Source organism: Coenobita brevimanus, chromosome 44, assembly GCF_032717465.1.
Source record: "Coenobita brevimanus isolate Jiangsu-jjx chromosome 44, ASM3271746v2, whole genome shotgun sequence".
NCBI classification, from domain to species: domain Eukaryota; kingdom Metazoa; phylum Arthropoda; class Malacostraca; order Decapoda; family Coenobitidae; genus Coenobita; species Coenobita brevimanus.
Window position 1 is genome coordinate 1,636,962 of NC_136997.1, and position 17,061 is coordinate 1,654,022.

Sequence of the window (17,061 nt, forward strand, 5' to 3'; positions counted from 1 at the left end):
CTACTACAAACGTGGGGAAGTATTTGCAAATGGTACAGTTTTGTCGCTAAACAGACAGCAACCAGTTTTTACAGCACGCAAGGATAGTAATGAACATGTATATTACAGGAGGGAAGAATTCACAATATACTGTTACAACTTAAGGTTTATAGATACGTAGAGAACGACGGATATACAGGCCAGACGTGCAATCAACGGCTGCACGACAATTCAGAGTTTTAATCCTTCCATTCACAGCTGAGGTATACGCTTGCAAAACACTGTGATATTTCTCTCTCAGGCTACCTCCATCCTCTCCCACTACTACTCGCACACTGTTCACTGACTGACTGACTCTTACCTGCTGACTCTGAATGAATACTTCTTCCTTCAGTAATTAGCTCTCACTGTCTGACTCACTGTCTCGCTGAATCTCTCTAACACTGTCCGTCTACTACTGACTCACTGACTGGTCACTGACTGTCAGTCACTCCTCTCAGACTGGTTGCCGCACACAAAATTCTGTCACTGTCCGCTACCCATTGGTTCATTAAACTGCTCTCTCTCTCTCTCTCTCTCTCTCTCTCTCTCTCTCTCTCTCTCTCTCTCTCTCTCTCTCTCTCTCTCTCTCTCTCTCTCTCCCTGGCTAACTGCCAGCAAGTGAGGTGGGCCCCTTTAAATCCCTCCACTGTGCTATTAGCAAAGACCAAAATATTCTAGAGCCTAGGAGAGAACTCACATTTTCTCACAGAATAATGCGCTTAACAATACCCAATAACAATAACTATTTTCTTACTAATAAGTAAGATAGAAAGAAAATAAAAGACATGCCAAAATCTCAAGAATACAATCATTAATCTAAACCCATGGCACACTAGGTTTCTTACTTTCTACAATGTTCCTAAAATCTCCGGATATCAGCACTACCCTAATCCTACCGGCAATATAATAATTATATATTGAAAGCAAAGAACATAAGAAGGTAACAAACAGGAAAAGAATATTACAAGATTAAATGTCATGCCAACTGACAATAACAGTCATTAAGGCAGGCAACCAGTATTTCTTGTTTTTAACGCCTTGAATTCCGCAAAGCTTTGAGCCAGGTGGACAAAGTCGATGGTCATTATTTTTGTAAGAAATGTATCTGTGTGTGTCTGTCTGTGTCGAAAACTCAAATTTCAGAATGTATTGATTGCAGAAGGAAAAGTTGTTAATTAATATTGTTACGTCACAACTTGAGTTCACATGTCACTCCACCAGCATTGGCAGTCACCCAGGATGGATACACAATAGTCAAGTGTTCATCTAACAGTATTATTACAGGCTACCTGGCTCACAGATGACACGTAGTCTTGTCTTTTTTAGTTTAGTTTTTGCATCTACCAGTCGATATTATTCAAATTCCTAATGATGTCTAACAGAAATTGAGGGAGGTGGATGCGATCTATAACTGTCTATCTATCTAGCTATTACCAGACACATTAATCTCATCAAGGGGTGGCCACAAACAAATCGCATCCACGTCACTCTGTCCTCTGCCATTTGCCTGCCCTTCCTCCAGCTCACACTCCTCTCCCAAAATTATATTTCTTCACTCCAACCCTCCATCTTGTTTTTGGTGTCCCCCTCCTCTGCCTCTCCCTCACATCTACTCTTCTAGTCAGTCTCTCATTCTCCATCATCTACATCATCTAATTCGAAAACTCTCTCCTACGCTAAGTTCGCCCGAAAGAATTTAGAATAAAAAGGGAAAATAGATGACTGTACTAAACCATTTGACCATCTTTCATTCTCTACAACACAATCTGCAGATGTCGCCTTGCCTCCAGGTCCCAGCTGTCTTCCTGAGTGAACAGGGACAAGAGTGTAACAGACTGTAGTCAATTGGCAGTTTACATCCACGTACCTGATCATACTGCTTACATACCAGTTAATGACTACAGTTCTTTTACCTTAACGTGGTTCAGATTTTCTTCCTTTTGCAATTTATTTTCCGTAACTCAGCGGCAGAACATAAGACGGCTTTACACTTCCTCGCCTATCCCAGCGTTAATCTATTGTTTTAACCCATCACTTAAGATGGAGATGTGATTATTTCAAACCAAGTTAGAGTACTAAAGGTAAAGGAGAGTGTACGTGAGGTGATGGGAATGGGGACGAGGTGGACAACTGTCTGTATGAGGGAGGTGTGAGCTGGATTATAGGCAACCTGATAGGGAAGGACGGTGTGACATGGAGGACACTCCTTTGTGTCTATCGCCTGTGTGATGAAGGTGTCTGGCTGTAGATAAAACACCCGGATTCTCAGTTATACTTTTGAGTTAACAGTGACAGACAAGAAACAAACTGTGGCCACCAGTGTGACCAGGACAATATTAACAAGATCTTTGCTTACCTCGTGCGTGTGCTTTCGTCCATCCAGTCAACGTTGCGAAGGATTTTCTCGAATTCTGCGCGGATATACTTCACCATGTCGTCCGCGGCGGCTTTAGCATCTTCTTTGAAGAATGTCCGTGCGTACATGGAGCCAACAGCATGAGGCAGTCTGGTTAAAGGAGAGTTTATGCTTATCAACTGCACAATGGTGAATCCTTAAGTGGAAATAGATTTATGTCTATCAGCTTTTAGATGGTTAGATAAAAATTCCCTTGATTTATGTTGCTGTAAAAAGACCTGGCATTATGCCTGTCAAATGCACTGGGGTGAAACCATTAGAAAAATTAGATTTATGCCCACCAGCTACCAGAGGGGGGGGCGGTAATGCCTTCGAATTATGATAAGGAAATATGGGAGGGTCAGGCTGCAAGAACTAGAAAAAGAAGAAGCACTAGAATTTTACCCGTGCGCATCCTGAGGGTCAGACTAGTAATGGTGAGAAGGCCTCAGTTTATGCGTATTTAATGCACAAGAGCCAGACTGTACGAAGAAACAGGAAGCATTAAATTCATTTTAGTTTAGACGAGAGCCAAACAATATAATGGCAGATATCTATGGCTATCATTTGTAAAAGAGACCTTAGCTAGATTTTGAAGAAGATGGCTTAGATTTCTCTCTCTCTCTCTCTCTTTATATATATATATATATATATATATATATATATATATATATATATATATATATATACATATATATATATATATATATATATATATATATATATATATATATATATATATATATCCAGACATGAATCCTCTTAACTCCCATCCATCAAGGTTCTCAAGTACATCTTATATTCATTTCCTGGCCTTAGATCTCTCCCTCTCTCTCTCTCTCTCTCTCTCTCTCTCTCTCTCTCTCTCTCTCTCTCTCTCTCTCTCTCTCTCTCTCTCTCTCTCTCTCTCTCTCTCTCTCTCTCTCTCTCTCTCTCTCTCTCTCTCTCTCTCTCTCTCTCTCTCTCTCTCTTTTCCTTCATTCCCTACTTTTGTTTTCTCCTTCCAGTCTCTTTAATTCCTTCCCTCTTCCACTTCTCTCTCACCTTTTGGTCACATATCCCATGCACTCCTGCCATCGTGGTTCTCTAGCTTGCTTGCCCTTCAACTTCTTAAGGTACTCTAGCTCTACAGCTCTCGCGTCTTCTGAGAGGTACTTCGCAGAGGCCATAGCTACTCTCCATAGCATGTAGTTGGCGATGACTCTGGGGATGGAAAGGTAAGATTAAGGGGAGTCGTACTGAGTGAAGATGTAGCCGTGTGGAGTTGTAGTATATGTAGCGACTTCATATAAGTGCTGTTGTCCTCTGGTGAAAGTGGTGTCGTATGTCGTGTGGTTGTCATCTAAGTGCGATCGTCATCTACTTAAAGTGGGGTCGTATTTTAAGTGGGTCAATGATCAGGTGGGTCGTCCTGTAAGGTCCCTTTCTTAGTGGGTCGTCATCTAAGTGGTTCGCCTTGGAAGTGAGACTGTCTTGTTAATGAGGTCGTCTATAAATGGGTTTCCCAAATAAGTGAGGTCATCCTCTAAGTGGGGTAGTCTTCTATACGGGATATAAGTGGAGCCATAGTCTAAGCCAGGTCGTATTCTACTTGGAGCCATAGTCTGAGTCGGGTCATCTTCTAAGTGGGGTCGTACTCTAAGGCCGTGTCCACACCACATTGTTGCTGGCGCTGGCGGTTGTGGTTGGGAGTTGTTCATTGCTATAACACATGGAAGTTTTCACAGAAACTCACCCTCATTCAGTGGTGTCATTTGTTTGGGCTACAGTCATGGGCGTTACCAGGATTTTGTGTTTGGAGGGATGCAGTGCTGGTTGTTGATATTTTTGAGACACAGCCTCTAGGAACTTATTATAACTGTATCTATATTAACAGAATAATATCAGTTGTTAAATCCTTTAGAAAACAACCCAAGAAATAATAATTTATAATCTAATATATATATATATATATATATATATATATATATATATATATATTGGGGCTAAGATGCGAATGAATGTGTTTGAATGGATGAGTAAATGGGGAGTGTGTCGTCCTGTCTCGGCTACCTCCCTTTCTTTGGGGGAAGCAGCCTAGGTATATATATATATATATATATATATATATATATATATATATATATATATATATATATATATATATATATATATATATACATATATACCATCTCATCAGCCGTTTCTGTGTCCACTGCAGGACCGGCCTATCCCGACCGAAGTCGGGACGATACAGCCAATGCATCTCTACCAAGTGGCTTAGGCTGTCTAGCAGAGATTGTGTGTAGAGTGAGAATTGCTTGTAAGTGTAACTGTAGTGTTGGAGTGGCTTTGGCTGTGTGTGTAGTCTGTGAACCAAGTGTAATCGGCCCGCGCAAGCCGACTGGATGCAAGCATACTTTGTAGTATGCGGCACTGGTTCAACCACAGCACCCTTTGTGTTCGCCAATGTAGTACATGGCCTGAAGAACGCTCCCAAAGTTTATTACCCTGGCGGGGCGCGAAGTCTCATACTTCAGTGTACGAAAACGCACACTTTACCATTGTACCACAGTGGCTCCATATATATATATATATATATATATATATATATATATATATATATATATATATATATACACACAAATAGCTACCTTCCAGTTCATCTTACTGTGTTACAAAAGTGAGGGGGATTCAGGCCCTCACGCCCCTCCTAGGCTGCGCCCAGGGTTACGCTGACGCCATCCTCCTGCCCGCACCCACCAGCATCAGCAAACATTTGCTATTGACTTATTTTATGATCGTTTTTACCTTAACTTGGCCCAGATTTTCGTACTTTTGCAGCTCATTTCTTGTACCTCAGGAGCAGTAATAGACAAGGCTACAGCTCTACACCTTTTTCCATAGCAGTTCTTTGTGACTGGGAGGTTATTCAGGTGTCAATCTCTTGCTACAGATAAACTTTGGGGTTGGAACACACTACATCTTAACATTCTCTTGTACATTATTTATGTTGTTTTAATAGGAATATCATCATTATCATTATGATCATTAAAATTATTAGCATCATAAACGAATGTACTCTAATATCAGTGATCACTTTCTTGTTTTATTGCAATTCGAGGTTTCAACTGGACTTACTCAACAACAAAAGCATACGGTCCACAAATGGATATTTTCCATGCGAAATAAAGATAAATATCAAAACTTAATTCCACAAAGTGAGATGATGTTTTTTCTCAGACCTGTTCTAATATTGCATACGATTGTTTCTATCAGAAATTTAAATATATATTAGACCAAACGTTTCCAGAAACAACGTTTGCCCTAAAAGGGTATCAGTTAGATAAGCCTTACATTACGCCAGGAATTACAGGCTCGATCCGCGAGAAGAATAGGTTGGCAAGGCTTGCTTGTAAATGGCCTGTTACATATGATGCTCGTTTTAAAACATACAGCAATAAGTTAAATATAATTATCCGACAAGCAAGGAAGCAATATTTTAATAATATACTTAACAACGAACAAGGAAATCCTAAGAACACGTGGAAGGTTTTGATTGAAATTTTGTGTAGGAAAAACAAATGCAACCACAATAGTTCAGACATGAATGTTGATAACATCTCGAACATTAATAATGCATTCAAGCAACATTTTGTAAACACTGGGAGGTCAATATCACAAGATGTTCGTCAGAGAGGGACAAGTTTCACCAAGTATCTACCTCCGCCACCAGACTTATCACTCTGGTTACCCCCTGTAACTCTACAAGAAATGCTAGATATTATTAGTAATTTGAAAAACTGCCTTGGGTTATGATGAAATTCCTGTTTGTATAGTTAAATCTTGCCCTCATATATTTACCCCTATTATCATTAATTTATCTTTCAAAACTGGTGTTTTCCCTGACGCTTTGAAAGTTGCTTGTGTTACTCCAGTTTACAAGCTGGTAAAGAGGAAGACTTTAACAATGATAGAGCTATATTAGTTCTGCCTGTAATAAGTAAACTATTTGAGAGAGCTATATGTTTGAGACTTGTCTCTTTCCTTCGTGGTAATAATCGTATTAATCCTCAGCGCATGGTTTTCTCCAGAATAAATCAACAGAAACGGCTTTAGTAATTTTTATGAACATAATCAATGAATCATTGGAAATAAAGGAACAGGTTGTTGGGGTTTTTATAGATTTTGCCAAAGCTTTTGATTCGCCAGATCAAGATATACTACTTGATAAATTGAAATACAATGTGCGATAGGTATTCCCCTTAAATTGTTTTCTTCCTACTTAAGTAACAGGAAACAATATGTCGTTTATAACCAAGAATGTTCCAGTTACTTAAATATCTCAACAGGAGTTCCTCATGGGTCAGTCTTGGGCCCTTTGCTATTTTTAGTTTATATTAACGATCTTGTCAATGCTAATGACAAATTAAAATATATTATGAATGCTGATGATACAAATATTTTAATGTCTCATGAAAAGGTACACAGTTTGTTTTGTATATTAAATAATGAACTTGAGAAATTAAATAACTGGATTCTTGCAAATAAATTAGTACTGAACATATCCAAGACTCACTGTATGCACTTTTATAGAACGACTATAGTTGAAATCTCACAACAGTTAGTAACTGAAGGTCATAATATAAGCAAACAATTAATGACTAAATTCTTGGGTGACACCACTAACTATAAATTAAAATGGAAGGACCATATACTGATGGTAAACAATCAGATTGCCAAAACATGTGGTATATTGTATAAAACACGTGAAATGCTTACCTCCTCTGCATTTATATACGGTATTGTTGTATGGGGCGGTGCGAGTCAAGCTTGTAAAAATCCCTTGGTTGTAATTCAGAAACGGATAGTAATTACTGTTTCTTATTTTTAAAAATATGATTCAACTAGTAATGCATTTAATGAATTGAATATTTTAAACATTGATCAAATATATAAATATTTTAGCATATATTTTACATTTACGGCTCTAAATGAATTGAACTGCTGTAGCAATATGTTCTAATACATAAGTCACAATCATGATACAAGAGGCCGTGAAGTACATCTCATTATCCCAGCAGTTACAACACTTACCAGCAAACGTGATATATACTATGAAGGACCAGTTATGTGGAACTACCTGCCTTATCACCTTAAAACTAATAATAATCTTAGCTTCTTTAAACAAGCAGTTAAACATAAAATTATGAGTGGGTTTTTAAACATTAATTAAGAAATATTTTGTATATAAGTTTGTTTCATAAATTAATAATTTATATTTTCAGAGACAGATGAACCAAGATATTTTTAAAAGCTTATTAGGTTTGTAAAAGAGCCATCGGCACAACAAACCTGGCCAGTATAGTTTCTTCTATGTATGTACAATATATGTCTGTATGTTAATCTGGCAAATAAAAATTGACTTTGAATTGACTTTGACTTTGAATCAGCCCACTGCAGGAGAAAGGCCTCCTCCATCCTTTTCCACTTTGGCTTGTTGACTGTTAGCCCGCTCCATCCAGTCCCAGCGAATCTCCGAATATCATCTAGCCAACGTGTTCTCTGCATGCCTTTAGTTTATGTAAATTACATACACGAGGAACTGAGTGAGCATGGAAGTGAAAAAGCTACTACATGACAGTATTGTGACACCATCTCTAACGTATGGAAGTGAAGCTTGGACCTTGTTGGAGGGACAGAAGTCAAGAGTGAGTGCAGTGGAAATGAGTTATTTGAGAGGAGCATGTGGAGTCACATGGAGAGACAGACTGACAAATAAGGAAGTGAAGGAGCGTTGTGGTGTGGATGTGGATGTGAGAGGAAGCGTTAGGAGAAACACACTGTGGTGGTTTGGTCATATGGGGAGGATGGAGAGTGAGAGACTGACGAGGAGAGTGTATGTTAGTGAGGTGGAGGGGGGGAGAGGGAGGGGGGGGCCAAGGATAAGATGGAGAGATGGAGTGGAGAGGTAGCTTATATGAGAGAGAAGGGTGTGAGTTGGGAGCAGGGCAGTGAAATGGCGGAGGACAGGGCGACGTGGAGGCGATTTGTTTGTGGCCACCCCTTACACGATTAAGACGTCTGGCAATAGGTAGATGGGAACTGAGGTGCAATATACAAAAAAGAAAAAGAATACTGGGAAAATTATATTACGAAATTTTCTATTACGATCCAATTTTTCGCAGTCTTTCATCGATAATGCAGAAGATAAAAACTGAGTGAAATGTACAGAATACGTCGCTAAGGAAGAGGTGCTACGAAATCTTCAAATCCACGTGAACTTGGACCAGCTTTGTAACTATATGGCTGATTTATTTTTTACTGTTGCTGGAGTGGAATGCCTTCACGTGGTGGCTCTGATATGGCTGTCCGGTAAAACCATTTATTCATGCAGCAGTCCCTCCACCTCACACAAGAGGGACGGTGGACTGAGGGACAGGCTGAGTTCAGTCCGCAGTCCACCGGGTTTATTTTCATATGAGCCTGCATTTGCAACTACTACTACTACTACTACAACTACTACAATTTTTTTCTTCTTCCTCTTTATCTACTACAGTACTACTACTTCTACAACTAATACTCATACTCTTTCTACAACAACAACAGCAACAACAAAAACAACAACAACTACTACTATTACTACAACTATTACTACTACTACAACAACAACTACTACTACTACTACTACTATTGCTGCTGCTACTGCTGTCACTACTACTACTATAACTACTACTACCACTACTACTACTACTACTACTACAACAACAACAACAACAGCTACTTCTACTACTACTACTACTACTACTACTACTACTACTACTACTACTACTACTACTACAACAGCTACTTCTACTACTACTACTACTACTACTACTCCTACAACTACTACTACTACTACTACTACTATTGCTGCTACTACTACTACTACTACTACTACTACTACTACTACTACTACTACTACTGCTGCTGCTGCTGCTACTACCACTAGTACTACTATCATTACTATACAACTACTACTCCTATGACTACTACAACTACTATTACTCCTACTACTACAACTTCTACCATTACTACTATTACTACAACTAATACAAATACTCCTACTGCTACTGCTACTATTACTACAACTACTGCCACTGTTACTGCTACTACTGCTGCTACTACTACTACCACTACTTTTTTTTTTTTTAACATCACCGCCATCCACTTGGTAATTATATTGTGCAGCTCAACACCAACCCTGCTAATACAGTTCACCATCTGAGGTTGTAATGTGAAGGTTAATACTAACCCTCATATTACAATCCGTTGGCCCCAAGCACGCCAACGGCTGTGCTGACCAACCAACTGTTATTACTTATTTTAATCTTATTTTATATTCATTAACACTACAGTGTTAATAAAGGCATTAATGTATTGGAGTCGCTGGTCTATGTGACTCTCGACCACAGTAGCTTCGTAATTCATGCCCGCCAGAGAGACAGGCCTGAGGGCTGATGATTTTGTGCCGCTGTGACATAGAAGAGCAGACCTCACAAGGGAGAATGACAGTCGACATCTCATCCAGGCCATAACAGAACTCTGCGGTTGATACTTCTTGTCAGAAAGAACCTCTGTCAGTCTCGAATAGAATCTCACTGCCTCTGGATCAATCCCACCTGATGATGCGAACACAATGGCAGTGAATCGACAGTGGTCTACATGCTGGATCCCTTCTTGATAGTTTTTTTTTTTTTTTATTATTCATTCCTTTTGTGTGCAGCCTCAAGAGACAGTTCACGATGACGTGCTGCCATAGGATCAGATATCCAAATGTCTGAGAATGTCCTCTGCCCACGTGTCCAGAAACCTCGAGCACTGCCATCCACTATAGCATCATTCGATGTATTTGCTGTTCTGTGGGTGAAGTGCTCGCCGTCCAGGGGTGGCAGAGGTGGCTATGTGGTGGCATCATGGCATAATTTATTTCCTGCAGCATTTTTGCAGTGAGGTCGTGTACTTCATCATGTCGAATGCAAACAAAGTCTCCCTCCTTGCAAACCATTGCATGGTTTGCATCAAAGGCACATTGCTGAGGAAAGTTTTGTATTGGCCATCCATATCTCAAGGCTATAGCGTCAATAAATTCTTGTTTGTTGAAGTGGAAGCCTTTTGCCATGAGAGGCAGGGTTGTCAGCCAGTTCGATGACCCAGCCTCCGGTACAATTTCAACTTTTCTGCATTGGTCTGGTGTTAGATACTCGGTTATGTGCTGCAGCTGGTCCTTTTGTCTTGCTTCTCGCTCCTTGCTTATCTGTGTCTATGTCTTTCTGCCTTTCGTGGTCGATCTCACTCGTCTCAACCTGGGCGCAAATCTCTGTGACAAGGATTTGGTGAGCCTAAGAGAATTTCAATGTTCGTTACATGCCACGGCTGCTGGATTTATAATGGGGAGGCCCCCATCCTGGGTGGTAGTACTAGAAGGTCCCTCTCTTCTGGTGTGGGGATGTGGCCATTGGTTAGTGATGGGAGGAATGAGTCCCTGATAGCATCCTCCAGTGGTTGTAGCAGCAACCCTGTGTCTAGTATGGTCCGCATCATGAAGGTCCATTTGTGCTTTATACGATACGTTAAATGGGCTGAATGCTGCATGGAATTCTGTTTTTGTGTGGCAGGATAGTGCAAGAATTTCTTCTATCCACGTTTTTACATTTTGGTCTTTGAACCCCTTAGTTCCAATCACAGCAACTAGATGCCTCTGACCTTCCTTAGTCATTATCACGTTTGTGCCACTAAAGGCCTCCTGTGCCTCTTGATAGTAAGCTGGTCTCATGATCAAGATGGACTTACTTGCACTGGAGCAGTAATCTATTTCAGGGCCATGAGATATTACAAGGTCGCACCATTTCCTCACATCCTTCATCTTGCCAGCACCTGTGAGATCATCTGCATAGGCTACTTATTTTACACTGGTGGCCTCACATGTGATCTCTTGTTGTAGCACTGTCATAGCCAGGGCGTGCATAGCCATAGCAGGGGCCCCCTGGGTAGTTCCTTCTGTGGATTGGATTACACCGACATTATGAGCCGCTGTCTTACCCACAGCGTAGAGGTTTGCTGGTTCTTTGTAGGTGTTTTCCACATATTGGGCAAATGCTGGGCATTTAACCTTCATGTTATGCAGCATTGCCTCTCGGTTGATGGAATTAGATGCGTTTGAGGCATCAACTGATGATACTGCCTGACAGTCCTCTTCCTCATATATTTTCCTCATGGAGTGAACTGCTGCCTCACCTGCCTGCTGGCCTGCATACACTTGGAGGTTGCCAACTGTCTGCTTAACATCAACCTTCACCACCCCCGTGATGCATTTTCCTGTAATCCGTCTTAAGACTTCACCCACCCCGATGGGCCTATATCCAGGATTCTTATCAAGGGTGCCTAGTCTGCAAGACGTCAGTGCTCCAGTGTTGTTGCACTGACCTGAAGCCAGCTTCCTCGACAGTGAGGCAATGGTGTTACACAGGTCTGTTGTTGCCTCCCCAAAATTGATGTTACTGAGGATTACTCGCTAAGATTCTACATCCAAGCCTGATTGTCTTGCCTCTCCCTGTGTGTGCATTGCCTTCCGCCACAGCATATCTCCTGTTATCCTGTCATATATGACAGGATTGGGTGGATTGTAGTTCCCATCAAGCTTTGACTGGGCACTTGCTTGTCGTGCAGTCGGGTGTTTTTCCTTTATTTGTTGCATTGTTTCTTATGTCAAGTCAGGTACTCGATTTGGTGATTCAACTGACAGGGATCGTGTGGTCATTGAGACCTTCCCCTGTCTCATCTTACTGCCAAAAACCCCAGCCACATCGTTGGTGTTCTGGTTTCTTTTGTCTGGGTTGCTTATTCTCATCTGCAAGGCCCTTGCTTTCTCAAGTAGGTTGTATTTTAACTACTACTACTATTTCCTCTTCTTTTTCTTCTTCTTCTTTTACTACTGCTACTACAACTACCACTTCCTTTTCATCTTCTTCTTCTACTTCTACTCCTGCTACTACTATTACTGCTACAAAAACTAATACTAGTGATACTGTTTTTTTCTTCTACTGCTACAACTCTACTACTTCTGCTTCTTTTTTCCTCCTCCTCCTCCTCCTCCTCTCCATCCTCCTTCTCCTTCTCCTCCATCTATTATTTCTACTACTACTGCTACTACTATTATTACTAATGCTACTACTACTACTACCTTTCATACTACTACTATTACTGCCACACCACCACTACTACTGCTACTACTACTACTACTATTTCTTCTTCTTTTTATCATACTACTACTACTACTGCTACTACTACTACTACTACTACTACTACTACTACACTACTACTACTACTACTACTACTACTACTACTACTACTACACTACTACTACTACTACTACTACTACTACTAATAATAATAATAATAATAATAGTAATACTTCACCTTTTCTTCATCTGTTTCTGCTACAACTACTGCTGCTACAACTATTTCTTCTTCTTCTTCTGCTTCTTCTTCAGTTACTACTACTACTACTACTACTACTACTGCTACTTCTACTATTACTACTGCTATTACTACTACTACTACTACTACTATTAATACTACTACTACTACTACTACTATAGTAGGACTCACGCACGTTTGCGGCTGTGGTGTGGCCCGCACCTGTGTACAATGGTGCCACGTTTCCCCAACTTGCGATGTGAAACGGAAGCTATTTATGTACAAGGCATCACAAATTCGATAAATTCAGATGAATAAAACTTACACTTGTGTATTTTGATGGATGAATCAACAGTAATCTTATTATGCATAAAATATTTATACAGTAACACAGAAACATGGCATACATATTGTACAGTGTTGCTAAAAGAAATTGTAGTCACTTTTAATGGTTTTTAGCGTAGTTTTAGGGTGGGTAATAATATCACAGTTATGGATATAAGATAATGAGCCTGAAAAAAGAAGAAATATGCCAATATCCAACGTAAAAGAAATAATTCATGTAATTCTTGTGAGAGGCAACACTTACCCAGTCTGGCCTAAGGTAAAGTACATACCTCCGTAGACCCAACCATAGCTTGTACAGGTGTTGCTAGGGAAAAATGCTCACATTTGCCGGCTTTTACCATAATTTTAAGGACGAGGAATAATCACATTTATAATCATAAGCTAATATGTAGGACAAAATAGTAGGCATATGCCAATACCGAAGTAAAAAAAAAAAAAAACATTATTCACTCGCGAGCGGCAACACTTCCACACCCAGTCGGTGAGAGAGAGAGAGAGAGAGAGAGAGAGAGAGAGGCAGGAGAGGGGCATGCATTGAATGCATTGTCGGCATCACTAAATATAACAAAACCAAATTAACAAATGAAAGCACAATTATAAATAACTTATAAAAGAATCAAAAGTACTCAGGGTGGCTCACATTTCCCGCCAGGAGAGAGAGAGAGAGAGAGAGAGAGAGAGAGAGAGAGAGAGATAACGGTATAGAAAACGTGGCAACACTGTACACAGGTGCGGGCCACACCACAGCCGCAAACGTGCACGAGTCCTACTATAGTAGTAGTTCTCCAGGTCTGTTACTACTACTACTACTGCTAGTCCTACTACTACTACTTCTGCTATCACTACTACTACTACTACTAATTCTGTAGCACCACCAAAACTATAACTGCTACTAATACCAATACTATTCGAGTGACTGCTCCGACGATGCAGACATAGGCCGACAGCGAAGACACTTTTACATGCAAGGTAATTCAGTATTAAGGAAATTTCGTACGTGCACACTGAAAACAAAAATACCACTATTTACATCCTGCTGTACCCCAGTGTACACAGCACCACTGTGGCGGAATTACAAGAAATACACCCTAGATGGACTGTACAGTATACTTCACACCATTTAAAAGATGTTATTCTAACTCTCTAAGTATGAGAGTACAAGTATGCTATGCTCCTTTCATAATGTACACTGCTCTCAGTCTCTCATTAGGAAACTTGTGTATAAATTTACACAACGAATACAATCCTCTGATAACAAAACAATAAATTGCCTCCAAGGAACCAGCATAGCTTACACTTCAAGGATACAGGCACACTGGAGAAGGCTACTCAGTGTGTGGCCTGCCTACAGTACAAAGATCATATCACTGGGACATTGATGATGGCTGTGATATGATCATGCAGTGTGCTATTATGTGCAGCAGTACAGAGAACTAATTGATCATGAGGCTCATAATGTTTTGGTGCTTTTATGGTGCAATATTTCTTGGCACAGGAATAAGTTATTAACGCTAGCTCGTGGATGTGGGCTCCTGTATATATCAATATACAGTATGTGCTGTGAGTATTTGGGGAAAAAAGCATTATTATTATTATTATTATTATTATTATTATTGTTGTTGTTGTTGTTGTTAAGAAGCGAGATTTGCCAGGTAGGTAGCCGAGATCTTTCTCGACGTTTCTCGTACCGTAAGTTCCGGCATGGTACGTGTCAGAGTTGCCAGTTTGCCTGCTGTTTGTAAGAGTACCGGTAGTTGTTTCGCAAGTTATGCATTTATTTTTGTGCTCTTTTTCTTTATAATGTTTTATTTAAGTGATCCTATCTATCTATCTATCTATCTATCTATAGCCCGACGCCCTAATCCCGCAAAGGGTGGCCGCAGACAAAAGGCCTTCAAGTCGCTCTGTCACCCACCATTTGACTACCCTCCTCCCAACTCATTCCCCCCTCCCTCATATACCTCTCAACTCCATCCCTCCACCTCATCCTGTGTCTTCCCCTCCCTCTCCCTCCCTCCACCTCACCTACAAACACCCTCTCTCCATTCTCTCTAATGTCCAAACCACCTCAGTGTATTTGTCCTAATCTTCTCAACCACATCCACATCCACAACGTTCCTTCACTTTTTCATTCGTCAACCTGTCCCTCCATGTCACTTCACATGCTCCTCTCAAGTAGCTCATTGTCAATGCTCTCATTCTTGACTTGTTCCCCTCTTGCAAGGTCCATGCCGCGCTTCCATACGTCAGGGTAGGGATCACAATACTATCATGCAGTGACTTCTTAACGTCCATACTCACCTCCCTATTTCTCATCACTGCTTTCAGTAAACCAACAATTTAAGTGATTGCTTGTTAAATTATGTAGTTTAAGTTCGTATGGTTAATGATTTAGAGTGTTATGTAATGTGAGACAACTCTAGCATGTTTTGATGTCTCCTAGTTGCTAACTGTTGTTGCTAGGGGCAGGTACAAGACCAGCACGTCCGAGATAGTTTGAGAAGTAGATCTTTCTCGAACAATGCGAGTTTATATAAGGATGGATAAGAGACTAGAACGAGTTCAGTCTGGTATAAGTTCAGTTTGAGTGAAATTTAGTTGGTTTCCAGTTTCAGTGTAGTGCAGTGCTGTTAGTGAAGTTTGTGAAGTGTTGCTGGCAACCATTAAGGGAAATTACTGTCAGTGAAGATTATTTTCGATACTTGTGTAATAAGTGAAGTGTTGGCAAGCATTAAGTGTACTAAGATGAAGTGTTGCCAAGCATTAAGTGTAATAGCAGTAGTAAGGTTTGTATAGCTCAAGTGATTGTGAGAACAGTGAAGAGAAGTTGCAAAGCATTAAGTGGAATTACTTGGAAAATAAAGACAGTGAACTTTAAGGAGCCAGTGTTTATTTTCGCCTCAGCTAATCTTGTGTACTGTACATCTAAAGGCTGACCATAGGAAGAACAACTCACTGGGCAACGTCCTTCCTGTACTGTACTACTGCTGTTGGAGCCTGTGGCAGTGTGGGGTTAGGACGTAACATTATTATTATTATTATTATTATTATTGTTATTATTATTATTATTATTGGTACCACTACTCTTACAACCACTACTAGCCCTTACCTCTTCGGCGTTGTGTCAAGCAGTTTGCCCAAGTTGGTAAGGAAAGTAGGTACAAGCACAACCACTGGCTCAACATTTGTTACCTGAAGACATAAAGACACGCGTAAGCACAATGATGAACAGTAAATAACTGTATCTATCTCTTAGTCCATCCACCCGTCTATCTATCTGTGCTTATCCCTCAAGTGAATATATAGACCGTAAATGCATATACAATATAGACAGCACGTAAATACATACACATAAATACTCTGATGGCAAATAAATGCAGATATGGCAATTGAAAATTTGAACAGGAACTATAATGATTCCATTTGTGTGAATATATGGTAGTTAAAACATGGATGCATTAAATTGTGCAGATGATACAGAGGCAATAAATACGTACATAGAGACAACAAAGTACACAAATATCCTTTGAAAATTCGGTGTATCTTGCGAGATATGCAAGAAACCTTAGCAGGTTATTCTTTGTCAAGTTTTCAGCAATAATTCTATATGAATATGGGTCCAATTCTCAACTTTCACCAAGCAATTACTGAAGACCTTATGGAGGAAAATGCTGTCCCTGCTAATTATACCACCCATAACGTCGATAGTACCTGTAACTCACTGTTAAGACTTGGATCTATGTTGATGTTGCATTTGTTACTTAAAATTACCCAGTGAATAATATGAAGTGTTCTCTCTCATAACCTGAGGCATCCTGTGTACTAATTGCAAGTAAAAACATAGAAAGTAATTTGTCCAG

The 17,061-nt window shown here is 40.1% G+C and overlaps 1 protein-coding gene across 1 annotated transcript in view; it reads right to left on the bottom strand.

Annotated features, from left to right (window-relative positions):
• The window catches only part of LOC145398208 (neprilysin-2-like), an 84,447-nt gene that overhangs the window by 38,680 nt on the left and 28,706 nt on the right, over positions 1 to 17,061 (bottom strand). The window contains exons 8-10 of the mRNA XM_080271161.1: positions 16,311 to 16,393; positions 3,461 to 3,619; positions 2,378 to 2,527 (exon numbers count right to left, since the gene is read on the bottom strand). Coding sequence (XP_080127287.1) covers positions 2,378 to 2,527; positions 3,461 to 3,619; positions 16,311 to 16,393 — 392 coding nt within the window. The remainder of the gene's footprint in view (positions 1 to 2,377; positions 2,528 to 3,460; positions 3,620 to 16,310; positions 16,394 to 17,061) is intronic.